The sequence below is a fragment of the Vidua chalybeata genome, chromosome 8 (assembly GCF_026979565.1).
Source record: "Vidua chalybeata isolate OUT-0048 chromosome 8, bVidCha1 merged haplotype, whole genome shotgun sequence".
In the NCBI taxonomy this organism is placed as follows: Eukaryota; Metazoa; Chordata; class Aves; order Passeriformes; family Viduidae; genus Vidua; species Vidua chalybeata.
In genome coordinates, this window is record NC_071537.1 from 32,527,232 (window position 1) to 32,546,927 (window position 19,696).

Genomic DNA, 19,696 nt, shown 5'->3' on the forward strand with positions numbered 1-19,696 from the left:
CTGAACAAGTGTTACCCCCTGCCATGGGCAAGGGACACCTTCCACTGTCCCAGGCTGCTCCAAGCCCCAATATCCAACCTGGCCTTGGACACTTCCAGGGATCCAGGGGCAGCCCCAGCTGCTCTGGCAACCTGTGCCAGGGCCTGCCCACCCTCCCAGGGAACAATTCCTTCCCAATATCCCATCCAGCCCTGCCCTCTGGCACTGGGAATTTAATCCCTGTGTCCTGTCACTCAGACAAGGAGTAAATAAGGAGTTTCCAAGGAATAAACTCTGCAGCTTCATGGATTTTTGTGCTGCTTCAAGTCAGGCTCTTCTCCTTGACATAATTTTCATGGGCTGTAAAAGTATCAGGAGATCTGGCACGAGTGCTGGAGCTCTGTGCTTCTGCCTAGAGCCAGGGAAAGTCTTACTCCAATCAAAGTACAGCACAGATCCTGGAAAACTCAATTTAATTCCATCCCAATAATTATTCCAGTGCACCGATACATCTTCCTTTATTTGTTTTTTGCAAGATGACATTGATGTTAAACTCAATTTCGATCCATCACAGCACAATTCATGACAAATCTAGAGGAAGTTTAGCAGCCTGGCTTTGAAATTGCTGTAAATGAGGCTTCACAGCCTCAGCAAGGCTCATGGCAGACTCTATGCAGCCATCGAAGTTGGAACGAGTGAATCCGTCACCCCCACAGATCAGGAGAGGCTGAGTGTGAAGAATCATCTGTCCTGGACACTTGGCCACAGCCCTTGTAACCTGAAAATGAAAAACATAAAGGGAGGGGGAAGAGAAAGTATTTTATTTACCTGAATTTCACACCAGAGAGATCTGAGTTCCTGAGAAGCACATCACAGAACCACAGGATGGTTTGGGTTGGAAGGGACCTTAAAAATCATCTCTTCCCACCCCCTGCCATGGGCAAGGACCTTCCACTGTTCCAGGCTGCTCCAAGCCCTGTCCAGCCTGGCCTCCCACTCCAAAAGGTAGATCCAAACATCAACCATCAAAGTACCACAGTAAAACACTTCTGGGACATGAATAATTAGAGTAAAACTTGATTGTGTGTGCAAATTTAGAAACTTTACAGCCTGTTCTGTTTTATTGTCAGCCCGTCTCAGCAGAAATGACTTGTCTGACCCTGGTGTACAGATCTAAAAAGGTGTGAGTGTGATCTCACATTAGCAAAGAGGGGCTTGCAAGTGGGTTCAACACAGGAAAGGGAACCTCCTGCCTCTGGATCACAAATTCCCAGAATCCCCGGGGTTGGAAAAGCCCTCCCAGCCCATGGAGTCCCAGCTGTGCCCAGTGCCCACCTTGTCCCCAGCCCAGAGCACTGAGTGCCACCTCCAGCCCTTCCTGGGACACCTGCAGGTATGGGCACTCCAGAGCTCCCTGGGCAGCCCCTGCCAAGGCCTGAGCACCCTTTCCATGCAGGAATTCCTGCCGATTACCAACCTGCTAAAGCATGACACTCTTACAGTTTTCTTTTGATCATTTCATGGATTTCCACCCAGTAAACCACTGCTGTGGGACTGTCATTCCTCCCAAGGCATCTTGCTAAATCCAGGGGATTTTTCCACTGATTCAAATGTACCCTCGGCTGGCCACTGCCAAGCCGTTCTCTGCCACTGCCATGTGTGGATGAGCTGCAAAGCATCCACATTTGTGTTGCTGGCTGCATTTTCTGCTACTGGGTGTTAGCATCTCTCCAAAGGAGGAAACTTGCTGAAATAACCAGTTGTAACCCCTTACCCTTTATTCAGCTTAACAGAGGAGTCTATCCAGGTATGGCAAATCCAGAGATTCTCCCTTGGACCAGTTTTAAGTCAGTACTTAATTTATTATTGAATTTTTCTCACAGATCCAGCTGACTACAAACAATGTCAAAAGACTTGGCAGAAAAAGTCTTTTCTGAGTGTCCTTTCTTCTTGGCTACCCAGTGTTTATTTGATGCTGGCTATACCAAACAGCTCCTACCCTTCCTGGTATTTGGTCAAAGGCTGATGATCTTGGAGGTGTTTTCCAGCCCCAGTAATTCCATAAAAAGTGACTCTGCCAAAGACACACGGTGGGTTGGGGAGCTGTTGGCTCTGAATGCTAATGGTGCCTTCAGTATAATTAGAGCAAGGGGATCCAGAACTGCAGCTGTGCTGCTAAGTAGTGTCAGTAGAATTTTGGAAGTCCTAATCCCTCATCTGCCATGGATAATTGTAATGTCTGCATTTTAATCCCAGGATTGTGTTTGGCCATGTGAAGGATGTTACAGCCGGATTTAATTAACAAGTAGGATAAATCCGAACTAAAAGAGTATGGGGAAATAGGCACCCATCTTATCAGTTCCCCTGGCCTCTGTGGCAACAGCTTATTATAATTGAAATTAAAGAGAGCTTTAGGAGAAAGACAGAGCTCTGCCCCAGATATTTCATTTAGGCAGTGATTATTTTATAGGATGGTATTAGAGATCTCTTTATTGAGATAACGGGTCTGACCTACACAGAATTATTTGCAACCTAAGACATATTGACATTCATCCACCAAATTACAGGCTGGTGATAATTCCTCCTGTGGCACCAGCAGCTGCTGGACTCAGAGCCCTGGCTGGCAGCAGCAACAGAAGCGGGAGTTGGATGGGGTTTGGGAACCCCTTCCAGAGCTGCATCCAACCCTTCTCCCCCCTCCCACCCACAGCTCTCATGAGCACCAGCAGCTCTCAGCAGGTAAGGCAGGAGAAAAGACCAGATGGCACAACCAGGGAACCTTACCAGTGACACCTGTTTTCCCAAAAAAAAAATAAAACCCTGAACTGATAAAGAGGAACTTAGAGAACACACCGAGATTTTGATGGGTTTTTTATAAGTATTATTGCCCTTGCTAAGGTTGCTTTTGCAATCCACCAATGCTTTACTCGCAGAAAAATAAACTTTGTGCTAACGAGACCAGGTTCCCAAATTGGATGCAGATCAAGGGGTATGAGCAGACTCCACAACAGCCATCCACAGCAACTTCAAAAAAGGAAAAATTTTTAGGGGACTGCTTTAAAAGTAAATATTTTGCATCAACCTCCACGTTCAAATTCACCAATGTAAATTAACTTGAGAGGCTTTGGGTAAACATGGAGATACTCTCCAATACTTTAGGAAATCACCAACCATTTCCTTGGATTTTTAAAAGAAGACTGCAAAATAGACACATTTTGCTATTATTACCCTTAGGTAGTTTACTTTAAAATACTTTTCGCATAACATTCTGTTAAATTGAGCAGGGCCAAATCAAATAATAACAATTAGTACATCTGTACTTCTGCTTTTCTGTCGCAGGGTGGGAATTTTGCTAATAATACTTTTGGATGCAGAGGGACACATTGAGTCATGATTTTTAAATACCAGTGAAAATCCCACCGAATTACGTGGGATTTGCTTCCTTCCTGTACACTACTCCTACCCCTGCTTACTCTGCAGAGCTGCATAACTCACTGCTGAGCCAGGTCCACAATGTTAAAAAATGGCTTTAAATGACCTGGCTTTTGCTGGCCAGCCCTGGATGCTGCTCATGGCTACGTGGAGGAATGTGTTGTGGATATTGAGCAACCATCCCCTTTCCTCTTGCTCCCTGAGGATGGACAATGCAGCCCAGCAGGTCCTCCCAGCTGACTGGTCCCTCCAGGGAGTACCTGGGAGTATCTCCACCTCTGGCACTTGATGCTGCTTGGTTTAGGCAGGGAGGGCACAATCCTCTGCAGGTGGTTGAGAATGATCTGCTGCACCTCTGCAGGCTCTGAGTCCAGGTGCTCGCTTCCAAAGGTCACAGTCGTGTGCACCACGACTGAGGGCCCAACTTTGGGAGACTCTGGAAGAAAGAAAGGAAGAGGAGAGGTGCTTTTGAAGGATTGCTCGTTCATACCTGCCTTCCCCACGTGCTGACAATTGTGCCTCTGGCCTAGGAGTCAGTAAGAACAAAAATATCTGTGGTACCACTCTGTTCTTCCAGATGGGAAAAAAGCACAAGGAATAACAAGGAGGACAATCTCTGCAACAACCTGGCTTTGGGCACTTCCAGAGATCCAGGGGCAGGCACAGCTTCTCTGGGCAACCTGTGCCAGGGCCTCACTGTAAAAAAATTGGGGTTTTTATCTCATCTAAATCGACCCTCCCTCAGTTTAAAACCATCACCCTTTGTCCTGTCAGAAACATTTGCTCTCATCTATGAAATCATAGCTCAAGTGCTGACATTGATCCCAGCAGACCTGGAAAGGGCCAGGCTTTGTTACATCTGGGGCTGGTTGCAGGTTCTCTGCAGCAGCTGACTCCTGTCCCCGCTGGCATGTTGGCTTGCCACCCTACAGACGTGGCCTAACCACCAGCAGCCAGAGAACTTGGCTGGATTAGGGGATTTTTGGGTGCCCCGAGGAGCAGGATGGAGCAAGGACACAACATGGGTTATGCTGCATTTCGGCTGAGCTGGGTGTTCAATTAAGTGATTCCCTCTCACTCCCCTACCCAGCAACTCCCTCCTTTGGAAGCCTCTCCTGGTTAGACCTTTGTTTGGACCAGCACATTATTATTTTAGTTTCAGCAAATGAGTGTTTTCTGACAGAGGAATCCACAAAGAAAGAGGTGGTTGAACACCTGCTGACCATTCTGGCTGTTAGGCACCAATCCTTATCTCTGCTCTGCCACTGAAGAAATCTCCAGCTCCTCAAGCCAGAGATCTCCTCTGGGAAGATGACACATTCCAGCTTTCCAAAACAATTGCTGGAGTGCTCAGGGGTCATCCAAGGGTTACAACCTGGTCTCCAGCAGAAAACTGTCCATGGATGTGATAGGCAAACATCTCCCACAGGAGTGTTCTCCTCATTTTGGGGGAACAGTATCGAGTATTTTTCTCACGTTGCTGCGCAAAACCTGGAGCCATAACGGATCCCGATAAAAACCAAGATGCGGCTGTTTCCTGACCCTCAGGGATTTGTAAGCTTCCCGAGGAGATGTGTTTTGCCATGTAAACCCCATTCTGGTCCTGGATAGCAGGAGGGGAAGGAGAATGGCTTTTGCCACACCAAACAAACCCTGGAAGAAGGAAATGGCTACTGGGTCAGCGTGGAGGGCAGCAGAGAAGTTGGACACCTCCGCACAGGCTGGAACTGCATCCCTGCTCCCTGGGAGGCACCACACGGTGCCAAAAGATGATGTGCAGGCCTCATAAACCCTACCTAAAAGTTTAAAAAAGAGCAGTGATCGACTTTACTACACCTAGAAAGCAAGAGAGGTGGAGGGTCACTTTCAAAATGCCATGCTGCTGTTTGGAAGGAGGGCCAGCGAGCTCCCCCAGTTATCCTCAGAAATTCCCATGGTTCCTAAGGTCCCATAGCCTCCCTGGAATAAAATCTACTGTCTGACAAGGCACATTTGGGAGGAGTCATTGAAAGAATGGCACTGACTTTTTCATATTCAGAAACCCAGCATTTCATTAGCTTTCCCAACAGTTTCTGATTATTTTTCTAAAATAATCAGAACCCAGGCAGGGCCGGCAGAGGATTACAACACAACTGGCTGCGTAACAAGGCAAAAACTTAAATAGTTCTTTAACTCTTTCATCTTCCTAAAAAATCTTATTTCAGGAAGGAAAGGAATCTCTATTTCCAAATTGAAGAGGATACTCAGGAATTATACAACACTAAAAACCTTTAAGGCAGATCTTCCCTTGAAATTACATAACCCCACAATCCTGGAGCAAAAGAAAGGAACCACTTCCCCTTTGATGTGTCATCTATCTTTAGTCCTCCTGGAATGCAGAGAGATGCAAAGACTGCGGTATTCCAGAAATAATTTATGCTGGAGAATTCCCACTGTCCCCCCCGACCCGGTATAAATATGGATGGGGTGTTTGAGGCAGCCAATCCCACAAAGTGTTTAATATTCATGCACGCCACACGGGGAATTCAGCACACACTTCTGGTGGGCTCTTCCTTACGTAACATCACCTCTGCAGGCAGGGACGGGATTCTGCCCACAGCAGCTGGGATCCTCAGCTGCTGGAAAAAGCCTTCCCTCCTGGAGGCTCCTGATTACACCAGGAATTGGTGGCATCAGGGAAATTGCCTTACCAAACCCACCCCGCTGCATGATTACAACAACGAGGCCAGTTTGGGTTTCACTGGTACGACGTGAAGCGCCCACGAGTTGGATGTCTCTGCTTTACTGAGTCAAGGCAGGGACTGCCACGTCTCAGACAAGTGACAAGGACAATCTGGGCTTCCAACAGCCTTTGTTGTTGGCCTTTGAGGCCTGCCTGCTTTAGGGACGTTATATGAGTCCTTCAGCAGGAAGCTCACAGGATCATAGAATCATAAAATTGATTGAAGATCATCCAGTTCCAAACCTCGTGCAGGGGACAACTATCAGCTATCATTATTTTCTCTGGATCTCTACTGTTCAAGGCTGTTCTTGAAAAAGCTACTATTTGGGGTGGCAGTGAGGGTGAGAAAAGCCTCCATTTATTGTGGATACATCAGGTGAAGAAACAACTGGAGAAAGTGATGGCTTTTTGGGAATGACGACTGCCCTGGAAGATCTCAGCTGCCTCACCTAGCAATTCTGCTTTCTCTGAATGTTTACTTCTTGGTCGTCACCATCCTCTTCTTCAGATGAGGCCAAATAATCAAGGTTGAAGAATGAAAGAATGGGAAGAACAATGAGTGGAGTGGAGTTAAAAGGGACAGGGAGGTGCTCCTGTGCCTCCCACTGAAGTCTTCTGGAGGCCAGTCGGAAGCACAGGAAGAAAAATGCAGATGCAAAATACTTGCATATGTGCTAAAATGAGCATAAAGGAACTTTTTATTCATGTGTTTTGGTTGCAGGACTTCACACGTAAATAAATTTCACACTCAACCTCCCTTGCCTGTGCTGTCTAAAGTCTGTCTCCTAGGAAGAGACACACACACGCACAATTTGTTCTTCTTGGAAAAACTTGCTCATACAAACAGAACTCTCCCACAATTCAAGGGGAATTTCAGAATTCAGAGAAAGGTATGTGTCAACACTGATGTTCTGGTACTTTCTGCGTATTTGGTAACAAAATGCCCCAAATAATGTGCTTTGTACTTGGTTCAATTGCATCTGGAGACAGCAAAGCTGTTTGGTAACTCCATCATAGTTCCATATTTGCTGTTCTTGGTGCTGGGGCTTTGAGATCACATGTGCAGAGAGGTGGGGAAGGTATGGGTGAATTCCTCCTCAACAGTGGTAAGGATAATATCAGTAGGTCCTACTAACAATCAGGTATTTTTTTGTTGAACACAACAATGACAACAGAATCTCAGGTGCAAGAAAATCTCCAGCTGAACGCTGTCAGTAACAAGGAGACAAAGCCAGAGAAAAAAAAAGATCATTCTGTATTTGGCTCTCCTTAGGCTCTTTTTTCACACATTCACCTAAGTCCCTGCTGGAGAAAGCACATCAGGGTGGATACATCCAGCATTATTTTGCCAGTCCAGCCATTCCTCTCTTTTGTTTTCACTCTTTTCAGATCAAAAGGCTAAATTCTTAGGGCAAACAACAAATTTGCACTTGCACAGTGGGATGGAGAATCAATCCTACAAGGAAAGGCTGAGTGAGCTGGGAGTGTTCTGCCTGGAGAAGGGAAAGCTCAGGAGAGACCTCAGAGCCCCTTCCGGTGCCTTAAAGGGGCTCCAGGAGAGCTGGAGAGGAACTTGAGACAAGGGATGGAGAGACAGGATACAGGGAATGGCTTCCCAGTGCCAGAGGGCAGGGATGGATGGGATATTGGGCAGGAATTGTTCCCTGGGAGGGTGGGCAGGCCCTGGCACAGGGTGCCCAGAGCAGCTGTGGCTGCCCCTGGATCCCTGGCAGTGCCCAAGGCCAGGCTGGACAGGTGGAAGGTGTCCCTGTCCATGGAAAGGGGTAGAACTTTGGGTCTTTAAGGTCCCTCACACACCAAACCATCCTGGATTCTGTGACTCTGATTGGTCTGCAAGTGTTTTCTCTCAAGCTGTTCTATGCCACCACGCTCCTGGTAGGTGAAACACCTTTAATGAATAAAGCACACACTTCCTCAACTGCCATCCTCCAGGAAGAGAGGGGAAGGGTCTGTCCTGGGGGAATATTCTCCAAGCCCTACTGAGCACGTGCAGCCATTTCAGGGACTCTCCCTGGTCACCAAAGCAGCTTGGCTAACTCTGAACTGGGCTGAGCAGCTCCAGCTATCCAACCCATTCTTACTTCCAAGCCTTGTGGAAAGAGCAGGAGTTGTAGAGTAACGGGTGACGGGAGACAAACTGGCGAGTGCATGAATCAGTGTTTAAACAAAGGAACCCCAGCTCTTTCTTGGAATAGCAACATTTTGATGTCTCCAATCCCCTGACACTGGTTTCATAAACGCAGTAACATAAACCATGTGCTGGGGGCTGATTTTCTGAGGGCCGGCCCGCTCTCATTGTGTGCTTTATTACAGGCCAAATGTGACATTAAACGCCATCCGCTGCGGCTTGGAGTTAAACACTCGCTCTGTTCAGAATAGCAACACTCAATTAAACAGCATTTCTCATGGTCTACACCCTCCATTGTGGCTGTGTTTAAGGGAAATAATGGGAGCACTGACCTATATTGCGCTTCTTGTTATCGATGGAGATGAAGCGTATGCAGGGATTATCAGTGATGTACTGAGCAGCCCAGGGGACAGCAATCCCTGTCCCAGCCTCATAAAACAGTCCCAGGGCGTAGCGGGATGAGTAGCTCACAGATTCCAGTTGCTGCTTTTGACTTTCATTAATTACTGTGAAAAGGAGAAAAAAAAAAAAAAGAAAAAAGGAAAAGAAAATCAGACAATCCCTCTCCGCTCAGAACATTAAATATGGGAATGCTGTGGTTAAGCTGATTATTCCTTCCTGAAAGTGACCAGACTGCTAAAACTAACAATTTAATATTAAGCCTAGTGCTTTGTAGTATTTTTTTTCTGGGACACCTCTTCATGAAGTTTTAATGGTGCATTATGTGGAGCGTGTCCTTCACACACGACCCTCCCCCAGCTGCTGGGGGTTCATCTCCCAGCTCTCCCTTAGTAGCCTCTGACTTGAAACTTTGATGATTTTGGTGACTTTTTGTTTCAAACCTTGTCTCAAAGGGTGAATAAATAGCAATAAAATGCTTGGGTTGCCTCAAGGACATCAAGTAAACGGTCGTATGGCTCGACAAGCACCAAAATGACTTCACATATCAACAAAATGAACTCAGAGCCTCTTGAACCTCTGGGGAAAAGAGCCCTGTGACTTCTGTGCTGCAATTCAAATGAATGAAGAAAACCACACTTCAGCATACAAAAGGTTCCTAGTGAAGTTCAGCTCCTTCACATGAAGGAATTTTAAAGCAGTTTAGAAAATTTCAGAGCAAGCATGAATCCTAATTCCTCCCTATGATTAACTCTTCTAATTACAGCAAGATCTGCTTTTTGCTGCAATTTCGTAATCTTCATAAAAAGCTGCACAAAGTAGCATTAGCCCCACGGTGAGCATTCAAATACTATTTAATTTCATGCCACAGAGAAATCCAGCTTGGCTGATTGTGGAGTTCAGTTCCATGTCTCTCTTCCTGTGACTGAATGGGGGTCCAAGGCTTCTGTGAGCTGGAGTAGCACACGCAGAGGCAGCAGTTCAGCTGATGTTGTATAAAGAAAGGAACAGCTCACCCCACAGTGGGTCAGGCTGACCAAACTCATGGCACAGGATTGTCTCCTGCCAGCTCTCCCAACTGACAGGCCCCTGGTGGTTCTCCCTCACCAGCCTGACCTAATGCCCAGCACACCAGAAGATGACAAATCAGATTCCACCTCAAACCCCACCAGAAACTAACCCTGAAATGACCCCAAGAAAAAAAAAATTAAAAAACTTGGGGAATTTTTTTTTTTTTTTCCCCCCCACAAATATGCTGGGGAACAAAGAAATGGGGAGAGCAGAAAGAAACACTGACCAAGCCACAAAACCTGGGGAGAGGAAAGGAGGAGAAATGGGCATCTGGCAGTAGGTGGTGGCGGAGCCGCCAGATGGGGGAAGCAGGACTGGCTGAGCACGAAGGGCTTTGAAGAAGCTCCCTTTCCCTCTCCAGTTCTCCCTCCAAGAAGGAGCTGAGGGGTCCAGCTGCCTCTCACCCCTGCACTCAGATCTTTCCAAGAAGGATCTACTCCAAGGTCACTCTGCTTTCTTCCTCCCCTGGGACCCAGGGCTCCTGGGTGCCATGCCAAAGGCCCAGAGCAGCCTGGCACGCCCCAGGCAGGGCACTGGCTTCCATCCCAGTTTTCTGTTCTGTTCAAAGGCTGACCCAGCCTCTGGCAGGACTGCCCCAGCCCCACGAGTCTCCTGCAGGCTGTCACCTCCATCCTCTTCCACAGCTTCCCTCCAGCCATTGCAGCCCTCGGGACAGGGGGATGGATTTCTGGTGTGCTTGGAGGGGAAGGCAGGGATTAAGCAGGGCTTTGGGGCAGGCTGGAGGGCTGCCCTAGAGGAAAGGATGCCAGCAGGAGAGGACCTCGCACATCCCTCCCTGCTGGAAATGTTCCCTGGCCTAAGTTCCCCTGAGCTTAACGTGGTGCCAGCAGCCGGGAGCCATCCCGGGGCTCTTTTCCAAGCGGGAACAGCAGCAGGAGTGATTTCCCCAGGGCTTGTCCCAGTTCCTCCTGGCAGACCACAGGAGCCCAGCCAGGGAGCAGAGCTGCTGCTAAACACATTAAACACAGCTCAGGGGACAGATCTCATGCAGAACCCAGCCCCTGTCCCCCGTCAGGAAGGAGCTGTGCCCAGCTGGGCTCCCAGATGTCCACCAGGCCCCTTCTTACAGCCACCACAAATCATCACACTGCATTGCAAAATTCTTGCTGTGCTTCAAAAGAATATAAAATTCCTATAAACACGCAAATATAAAGTTGTAACATCCCATCTACAACACTACCCTTTGTCCAGGTTACTCCAGCTACTCCTTTTCCCTCGGGGAAAGGAAAATAAACAAGACCTCCTCCGGCTTGTGAAGAAAATTCCCCACAATGGAGCTGAGCTTCCCTGATCCTCAGGGTGGGAATTTGCTCCAGGTTCATTACAGGGAGCCCCTGAGCAGGTACAACCTTCACAACATTCAGTGCTGCCAAAGCTGAGGTGGCCAGCAGGCTCTGAAGCACCTCGTTTGAGACTCACCATGCCATTATGGAGCTGCCTCCACCAGCCAGAAAGCTTCAGGAGGTGCCAGGGGTCATCAGGATGGATGCTGGGCAGCAGAGAGGTGATTGAGGACAAGCTGAGATTTTGTCAGGTGTAAACAGACCCCTACACGTGGTGCTTGGCCGGGGCATGATGGGGAATGCAGGAGGAAGGACACGAGCCCAGCTGAGCAGGCCAAGAGAGGGGAGAAGAGGGAAGGCAAGCAGTGCAGGGCTGGGACTTCCCAGATCAAAGGGCTGTAAAAGCCAGAGCAGCTCGTTCCCAGTGGCCAGGGAAGGAACAGCTTCGGGAAGAAGTGACTTTTCCAAGCCTTGAGGAGATGGGAGAACAGCCAGGCTGAGGACAGGCTGCTGCAGTCCCCAGTGCCTGCAGGTGTTTTGGGGACAGTGACAGGCTGCTCACCTGGTGACATGTGAACCCCAGAGACACTGAGGAGCTCACACAGGATCCCTGAGGCTGGAAAAGCCCTCCCAGCCCATGGAACCCACCCTGTGCCCCCCTTGTCCCCAGCCCAGAGCACTGAGTGCCACCTCCAGGACACCTCCAGGGATGGGCACTCCAAAGCTCCCTGGGCAGCCCCTGCCAAGGCCTGAGCACCCCTTTCTGTGAAAAAAACTTCCTCCAGACTCAACCCTGCCCTGTTCCAGGCTAAACCAGAGCTGGGAGGGAACCTGCAGGCTGGAAGCAGGAGGGCCCTGGAGCCCTGGCCAGGCTCAGGGCAGCTGTCCCAGGTCACTGGGGCCATGTCAGGGCATCCCTGGGGATGGGGATCCCCCCATACCCCATCCCAGGGCTGCTCCCCTGGAGCTGGCTGGGGTTTTCTGTGCCCCAGCTGCGCCTCTGGTCTCTTTCTGACCACACTATAAACCACAACTGACTAAAAGCCATCATCCCCAACAGTCAGCTTTCCACCCCAAAATTTGAAAGTGCGTTGATTCAATTACTGATGTGTGTTTGCTAACTAATTTCCTTCACTACTGCTTAGGTTCTAAAAAAAAAAAAAAAAAAAAAAAAAAAGTCTGTGGTTCACTGGGTTCTAAGCAACTGCACACTGCACATTTACCAAATCGAGGAAGTTTTTAGAATTTCAAAAGACAGGCAAGAAAGTGACGTCAAATTTGAAATCCAACAACAAAAAAGCTGAGCTATATGCAAAAACAAAGCTAAGAGCTGTAGGATTGAGGTTTTTCCCCTGCTCCATCCATTATGCATTTCAGCAAGGCCAACAAGTTGATCTAAGGACATGGAGAGAACCTTCATTTTGAATTTCCATACTTTTATTGGTTTAAATGAAAACCAGACTGTTGTTTTAACGCTGGGTATGAAACCACAAAATAACTATTAATTTTTCCCCTTCCAACAAAAACGGTTAAGATGATTTTAATAACATTTTGGGAAAAAAAAAAAAAAAAACAACAAAACAACCCTAGCTTTCAGAACACAGAATTGCCCAGCATACAGCCATAGTGATATTTTTAAAGCAATGCATGAAGACATGAAAATCTTGTATTTTCCACTGCAAGACTCAGCTACAGCTGCACTGCGAGCGCCACTGAAGTGAGCGTCCTCTGGAGATTTCATCACATCAAAGCAAGGGGCATGTATACTTTATTTGCTGTTTCTGCAGACACTGACAGCAGAGTGGATTACTTATCTGTAACACTCAATAAATACAGCCAGGGCCTTTTATCTGCCGTTCCAGGGCTTTAATGTCACCTCGCTGCCTCACTCGTGTTGTGGGAAGGAGAGGACCCAGAGCTTCCATCAGGGCCAGCAGGACAGAGGAGAGCCAAGGCTGGAGCTGGCAGGCTGGGAGCACGGGCACCATGCCATCCAGGCATCCAGGAGGGAGCCCAGCCTCCCACCACAGAGCCAGGGAGGCAAAAATAAACCCAGCTGCTCTGGCAGCCAGGAACCCACTGGGGTGATCAAGGTTTCATCCTGGACTTTTTACTCTTCTGCCAGAAAGTGCAGGAGGAGACTGCAACATCATGGAATCACAGACTGGTTTGGGTTGGAAGTGACCTTAAAAATCATCTCTGCCATGGGCAGGGACACCTTCCACTATCCCAGGCTGCTCCAAGCTCCATCCAACCTGGCCTTGGGCACTGCCAGGGATCCAGGGGCAGCCACAGCTGCTCTGGGCACCCTGTGCCGGGGCCTGCACACCCTCCCAGGGAACAATTCCTAATTCCCAATATCCCACCCATCCCTGCCCTCTGGCAGTTTGAAGCCACCCTGCTCTGCAGAGTACTGCACTGCAGGAGTGCACAGTTGCATCCATCCCTCAGCAGTAGCTCGTGGCAGTTGTCAGCAAGGGCTGGGCTCCCAACTGCACCTTTGGGCAAGCAGAGATGGGCAAGAGCCACCATGGGTCAGTGCAGGACTCAGGCTGCTGGGACAGGGAGAAACCACGTCAGGAGCGCAGGGAAAACCAGATGCTACGATGTGAGATGTATTTAAAACAACGCTCGATTTGGAAAGTTTCACTATTGCTAATCCAGTACTGCTGAAAGCTTGTGGAGACTCATCCCTCCATGAAGTCACCACATGACGTCAGAGCTCAGCTGGGACGCCTGGAGCCAGCTCTTGCATGACCCCAAGGGTCTGTGGGCAAACTTGGGCAAAGAAACCAAGATCCTGGTTTGAAAGACTTCCAGGGGTGAGGGGGGAAAACCCTCACTTTGTTTCACCAGCCAGTCTTGCTGAGTGGCAGAGGGGATTTTGCATCCTGACAATCAGCAGCTCCAAAAAAGGGTAACAAACAGCCAGAACGATCTTCTGCTTTAGTGCACAGCAGCTACTGCCTAGTATGTTCAAAATCACTTATTAATGTATTGCCAAGGTCGCTGTAAATCTAGAGCTAATAGACACGACCAGCCACCAAAGCAGTAAGGAAAAAAAACCCTTTGGCAGTACTTTGAAGGAATAAAAACTGCAAAATATGAGGATGTTTGACTTTTTACTTCAGGAGAAGATGGCTCTTTTTCATCTTAACTTCTTTCACTCTAAACTTATTCTAATAATTCCATTTGGATGGGAATAGCATTAGAGCCTGGTTTGAACTTTGTGACTTTGTCACTGCCCAGCCACCCTGCAGCTTCCAGAACCCGAAAGCCTCCACCTCCTTCATTTTTTCTCACACTTTATTTCAGTGACCACCTGCCTGTCTCACAGCTATGCCCTCAATAACTCCACCACTGACCCTGTGCCCCAGAAGGTTTTGTGATTTCCTTAGACTGCTTTGCTTAAGATTTTACCCACAGCAAATGCCCACGCATCACTCAGACTCTGCTGGTGACAGGGCATCTGTAGGTGGTCAGTGGCCACCACTAAAAGCTAAAAAGGAAACTGTGGTTAAACGGCTACAAAGATATTTTCAGCTCAGGTATCAAGTTGAGGGATCTCCAGAGATTCACGCAGCAGAATGGGCAGAAAAAAAAAAAAAAAACAGACAGCATCTGCAGGGACAGTTTATGGTCACAGCTCTGCTCAGGAGGTGACTTAGGCTGGCACATTATTACCACCTTCACACACCAAAGTCTCCTTGCATGGCCACCTCTCCTTCCCCAGCAGAGACCTCTCCCACTGCTCTCCAGAGGCAGGAGCTGCTGCCCTGAGCTCTCCAGCTGCGTGGGGACAAAGGACAGGCCTTGCAGGCCACACTGTCAGCAGTGGCCATGCCACTGGCCCTCTGCCACCACGCCGGCCGCTTCGAGGCACGGCCTGTTCCTGCCGCTGCTGTGCGTGGGAGGGAGCAGAGGTTATGAGAAAGGCTTCGGTTTTAAGCCCAGCTTCCTTATCAAACAGCTCAGAAGTTTGTTGGTTTGGTTTTGTTTTTTTTTTTTTAAAGGCAGCGTAACAGTTAAAGCCAGCCATGGCTGTGTCTGCACTGAAGTGGTCACTAAGCACAGTTATTGCTGTGACATTCTTCCCACTGCTGGAATAATCCTGCTCGGATCCAGCACGTCCCTCACCTCTGTGTGTGTGCAGAGCTAAATAATTACTTCAAATCACGGCAGCCCTGGCTCACTTGGCACAAAGCTTCGTTATCTAAAGTCTGTGGCACATGAAGGGAAGGCACATTTAGAAATGTAGATGATGAAGAGGAAAAGAGATGCTGGGGGAGAAAAGCCAGCACAACTAAGTTTTTTATGAAGTTTCTGATTTTGAGAACTACGCTTGGGTAATTGTCCGTCAGGTGGTCTTGATGAGAAAATTAGGAATTCCCAGACTCACAGGAGAGTTGGGGCTGAAGGGAACGCTGGAGATGATCCAGTCCAACCCCCAGCCAAGACAGGGTCACCTGGAGCAGGTGCCACAGGAGAGCTTCCAGGTGAGCTTGGGATGAATGCAGAGAGGGAGACTCCACACCCTCCCTGGGCAGCTCTGGCACCCTCGTGGAAAGAAGTTCTGCCTCGTGTTGAGGTGGAACTTCCTGTGTTTAAATTTATGGCCATTGCTCCTTGTCCTCAGTATTTCACTCAGTATTAAACTAAACCCTTGCATTTTCACAAGAAACATTTCCATTCATCTCCTGCACAACCTCACTAGTTCAAGTTGACTTTTGAACCAACAGAGAAATGGAACTGCACCTTTTCTAGAACAGGGGGCAGAGCTGGCACGGGGGCTGAGAGGCACCCACTCCTGTCTCCTGGAGGAAGGGCAGAAAAGAGCAAAAGAAAAGCTCCATGGCATCTTTGCCAAACACTTCAGTGCTCAACTCACACTTTTTTTAAAAGAAAAGACACCTCTGTTCTCCAAAGCAATAATATTCTTTGTTACTTTTAATAGACAATTCAATTTTTAAATTTGGCAAACCACTATCCTCCATCCCCAGTTCCACAGTTAATTTTTACCCTGCATTACACACAGCCAAGGAGCTCCACACTGCTCTCTTCAGCCAGCACGCTCACTCTCAGGTGGGTTTAATGCACATGCTGACACGACATTCACATTTCCTTGCATTTGTATTCATGAAGAAAATAACTTTTCAGCCTGGTTATTTGGAGGACTGAGCTGTGAGAGCAGAGGCTGACTCTCAACCCAAAATCTGGTCGTGCAATGCCCACACACCACAGCATGGAAATGCAGCTCCCCATGGGTTATTGCATCCATGGTTTTGATCCAAAATTAATGACAGTTGAAAATATGAACCTTTGCTAAGCTTCCACCCTGGGAAGAACAGGATATGACATTTAAAAGCAAGTAAACCTAAAGGAGAAGACAGTAAGTGAGTGTTTTTCACCATCCAAACCCTTCCTGTGGTTACAGCACAACCTGCCTGGGGAAAGGAAGCCAGTCCTGTCACGGTTCTAAATGCCCACATTTCAGCTGGGAAATTTCTTCCAGTTTTGTTTGGCTGTGCAGCCTCCAGTACAGAGTAACTCCTTCCAGCAAGGAATTAAGATCCCCAGAATTTTCCAGGAGATGTTGGGCATGCCTGGAAATTAGATTCACTTAGAAAGAACCCTGAGAAATTAGTCAATAAAGCCTAAATAAAAAATAAAATGCACATGTACACTGCAGTTCCTGCTTTGTAAGCATTTAGAGGGAGGTGTAGATGATACATATGGCAGATTAGCAGGACTGCAAATCCAGTTTCCATACAAAACCACATTTTTAGTGTGTTCTCACAGAGACCACTAGTTCCTGTTGCTGGCACTGATGTTGACAGAAACCAAAGACATCTTTGAGAAAATCTGATTTATTCAGGGATCTCTACATAGATGTAAGAATTTACCTTTGAGGTAAGAGACTTGGAAAAGTTTGGCAATAAAAAATAAAGCTCATTGTCACATTTCCCCCGGATTAATCTGCAAATTAATTTGCAGAAGTTACTCTGTAACTTGATGTAGGAAGGAAGCTCCTCTAAGTCCTCTGTAATGACAGGGCACAGCAGGAAGATGAAACTGGATTAATTTGCAAATTAAGCTTCCTTCCTACATCAAGTTACAAAGTACTACACACAGTTCTGGTACTCTCTGGTGCCAAAACGTAAAAGCTCATTACTTACATAATCACCATCATAAAACATTTAGCAAATAACTTCTTCACCTACTGTACACAGCATTGAGCTGAATAATAAAGCCAGGAGGATTTATTTTCTTTAAATATTCCACCAGTTGCTGAAATAGCATTAAAAGCTTTTCAAGGCAACGAAGCAAGAGCTTGGATTATTGCTCCGTGCTGCGACTGGGGCAGAAGAAACACATAAATAAATTGAATTAGATCTGCCTGATGTTTGTGGTTTCTGGGCTGCAGAAAGACCCTAATGGCCTGTAGGGCTGGGACACAGCAGCTGGGATTCTCCCACAAGGTCCCAGGAAAGCCAGACTCCTGGACATGCTTCCCTATTTCCCAGTTCACATCAAGCAATGCTAGGCAGTGCAATGCAGCTTCACAATATCAGACACCAAAGCTATTTCCATTTAAATAAGAACTGGAGGAAAATGCTTTCAGGCATTAATTATTGAGGAAGGATTCAGCTGGCCTCTGGAAATTTCCACTTAAGATGAGATATTAACATATTTTCTTCTCTTTTTAAAGTGCATCTGGTTCATTACCAGGAGGATGCAGAAGGAAGGAATACAGGGTAGAGCTGTGCACATAAAAAGTCAAAGAAATTGCATTCAACTTTGAAAAGAACCCCTTGGGGTGACTTCTGGGGGATGTTTTCCCCTCCATTCACGCCAGACTAGTAAGTTTCAGTATTACCCCTACTTGGACCTCTGCTTTTTGAAATTTTCTGAGTCACTCCAAACAGCCTTCCTGGGCTTTCCAGTGCCCGTGCTGGAAGAGAGCCTTACACTCCTAACACAATGCAGCTGTCTCTTGCAGGCTGAGGAGTCCCAGGCCACTGAGTCACCCCTGCCTCTGGCCACCCACTCCTGGGCACCTCTGGGGCTTCTGGAATGCAGAGCTGCAGGCACACCAGGCTGTCTCCAGGGGATGCACCGAGAGCAGGAACCTGCACAGGAGCCACCTCCTTTACTCCCACGCTGACCTTGCTAGGGCACAGCTTTTCTCGTGTTAAAACTGAATTATGGTGTTCTTCCTCCTGATGTCGTGGGAATTACCCATCCCACTCCTCCCTGAACGGCCGAGCTGAAGGGGAAGGCACAGCCAAGCAGAGCTTTGCTGCCATCCCCTCCTCCCTGACAGTCCAGCTGTGGTTTTTACTGGTAAGGAAAGACTGTGTTCAATACTGAAGGATCTGTCTGCTGCCTTACTTAGTTAAGAAAAATGCTTGCTAGGGAACTAAATGACCTTACACATCTGTAGGGAATTTCTGGATGTCTAGCCTGCTGCTAATTCTCAGCGTTAAGCTTTGTTTTCTCAATTCATCATAAACAGCCTCCCTTTTTTGATATTATTAATGACTGTCAGTTTCTATCTGTCACACAATTTAGCTTAAGTGCTTCCAGGCTGCTTCTCTTCATTCCAGGGACTTGGCCTGAAGTTGCCTCTGTATTTTACCATCCTCAGATGGGTCCTCTACCAGCTCTGCTCATTTCAACCCTCTCCTGACCAGAACCTCAGTGCATGCTGATGGGTATTTTGCAACACCTTGAAGTAAGTTGGACACCTGACTTCTCCAAGAGATGCAAGCCATGATTGTACAAACAAAAATAGAATTTAGTATGGTTTTCTTTTATTAAATCTGCAAAGAATGATCCCCTTATGGAGATGATTCCTTACAGGAAATACCTTATCAGCTACCCAATCTATCCTGCTTCCACCACGGGAAAGCACGGACCAGTATGAAAGCAAAGAAGGGGAAAAAAATGCAGCACAGAACAAATCCCAAAGGGAAAAGGGGTTTGAAGGCAGTTTGAGTATAAAAGGCTGAGAGAACTGGGGTTGTTCAGCCTGGAGAGGAGAAGCTTTGGGGCAACCAAACTGTGGCCTTGCAGGGCCTGAAGGAGCCAACAAAAAACAGAGAGACTCTGTACAAGGGATGGAGGGACAGGACACAGGGAATGGCTTCCACTGGCAGAGGGCAGGGATGGATGGGATATTGGGAAGGAATTGTTCCCTGGGAGGGTGGGCAGGCCCTGGCACAGGGTGCCCAGAGCAGCTGGGGCTGCCCCTGGATCCCTGGCAGTGCCCAAGGCCAGGTTGGACAGGGCTTGGAGCAGCCTGGGACAGTGGAAGGTGTCCCTGACATGGCAGGGGTGGGATGGGATGGGTTTTAAGATCCTTTCCAACTCCCTAATGTTCTGTGATTCTGTGACAATCCTGAAGCCCCCCAGGAGAGCAGAGTTGCAGCAAGAAGATGTTTTTTCCCCATCTGATAAAGTTCTGTGCTCTCCCTTGGATGGGTGAGCTGAAAACTCACGAAATATCAAATCCCACAGTTCATTCCACCTGCTGTGGAATGTGCAAAAGGATCAGGATGACAAGGTTATCAGTGAGAAAGGGAGGAAAGGCACTGGCACAGAGACATGCCAGTGGTGCCAGAAAATTAATGACAAATC

The 19,696-nt window shown here is 47.8% G+C and overlaps 1 protein-coding gene across 2 annotated transcripts in view; it reads right to left on the reverse strand.

The window, feature by feature from the left end:
* Positions 1-435: 435 nt before the first annotated feature.
* Positions 436-19,696, reverse strand: part of RNLS (renalase, FAD dependent amine oxidase) — a 51,416-nt gene continuing 32,155 nt past the window's right edge. The window contains exons 5-7 of one of the 2 annotated variants that reach the window (XM_053949436.1): positions 8,615-8,788; positions 3,672-3,847; positions 436-757 (exon numbers count right to left, since the gene is read on the reverse strand). In XM_053949436.1, the coding sequence (XP_053805411.1) occupies positions 560-757; positions 3,672-3,847; positions 8,615-8,788 (548 nt within the window). In that variant the 3' untranslated portion in view covers positions 436-559. The remainder of the gene's footprint in view (positions 758-3,671; positions 3,848-8,614; positions 8,789-19,696) is intronic. The other variant, XM_053949439.1, reaches the window with a different exon arrangement.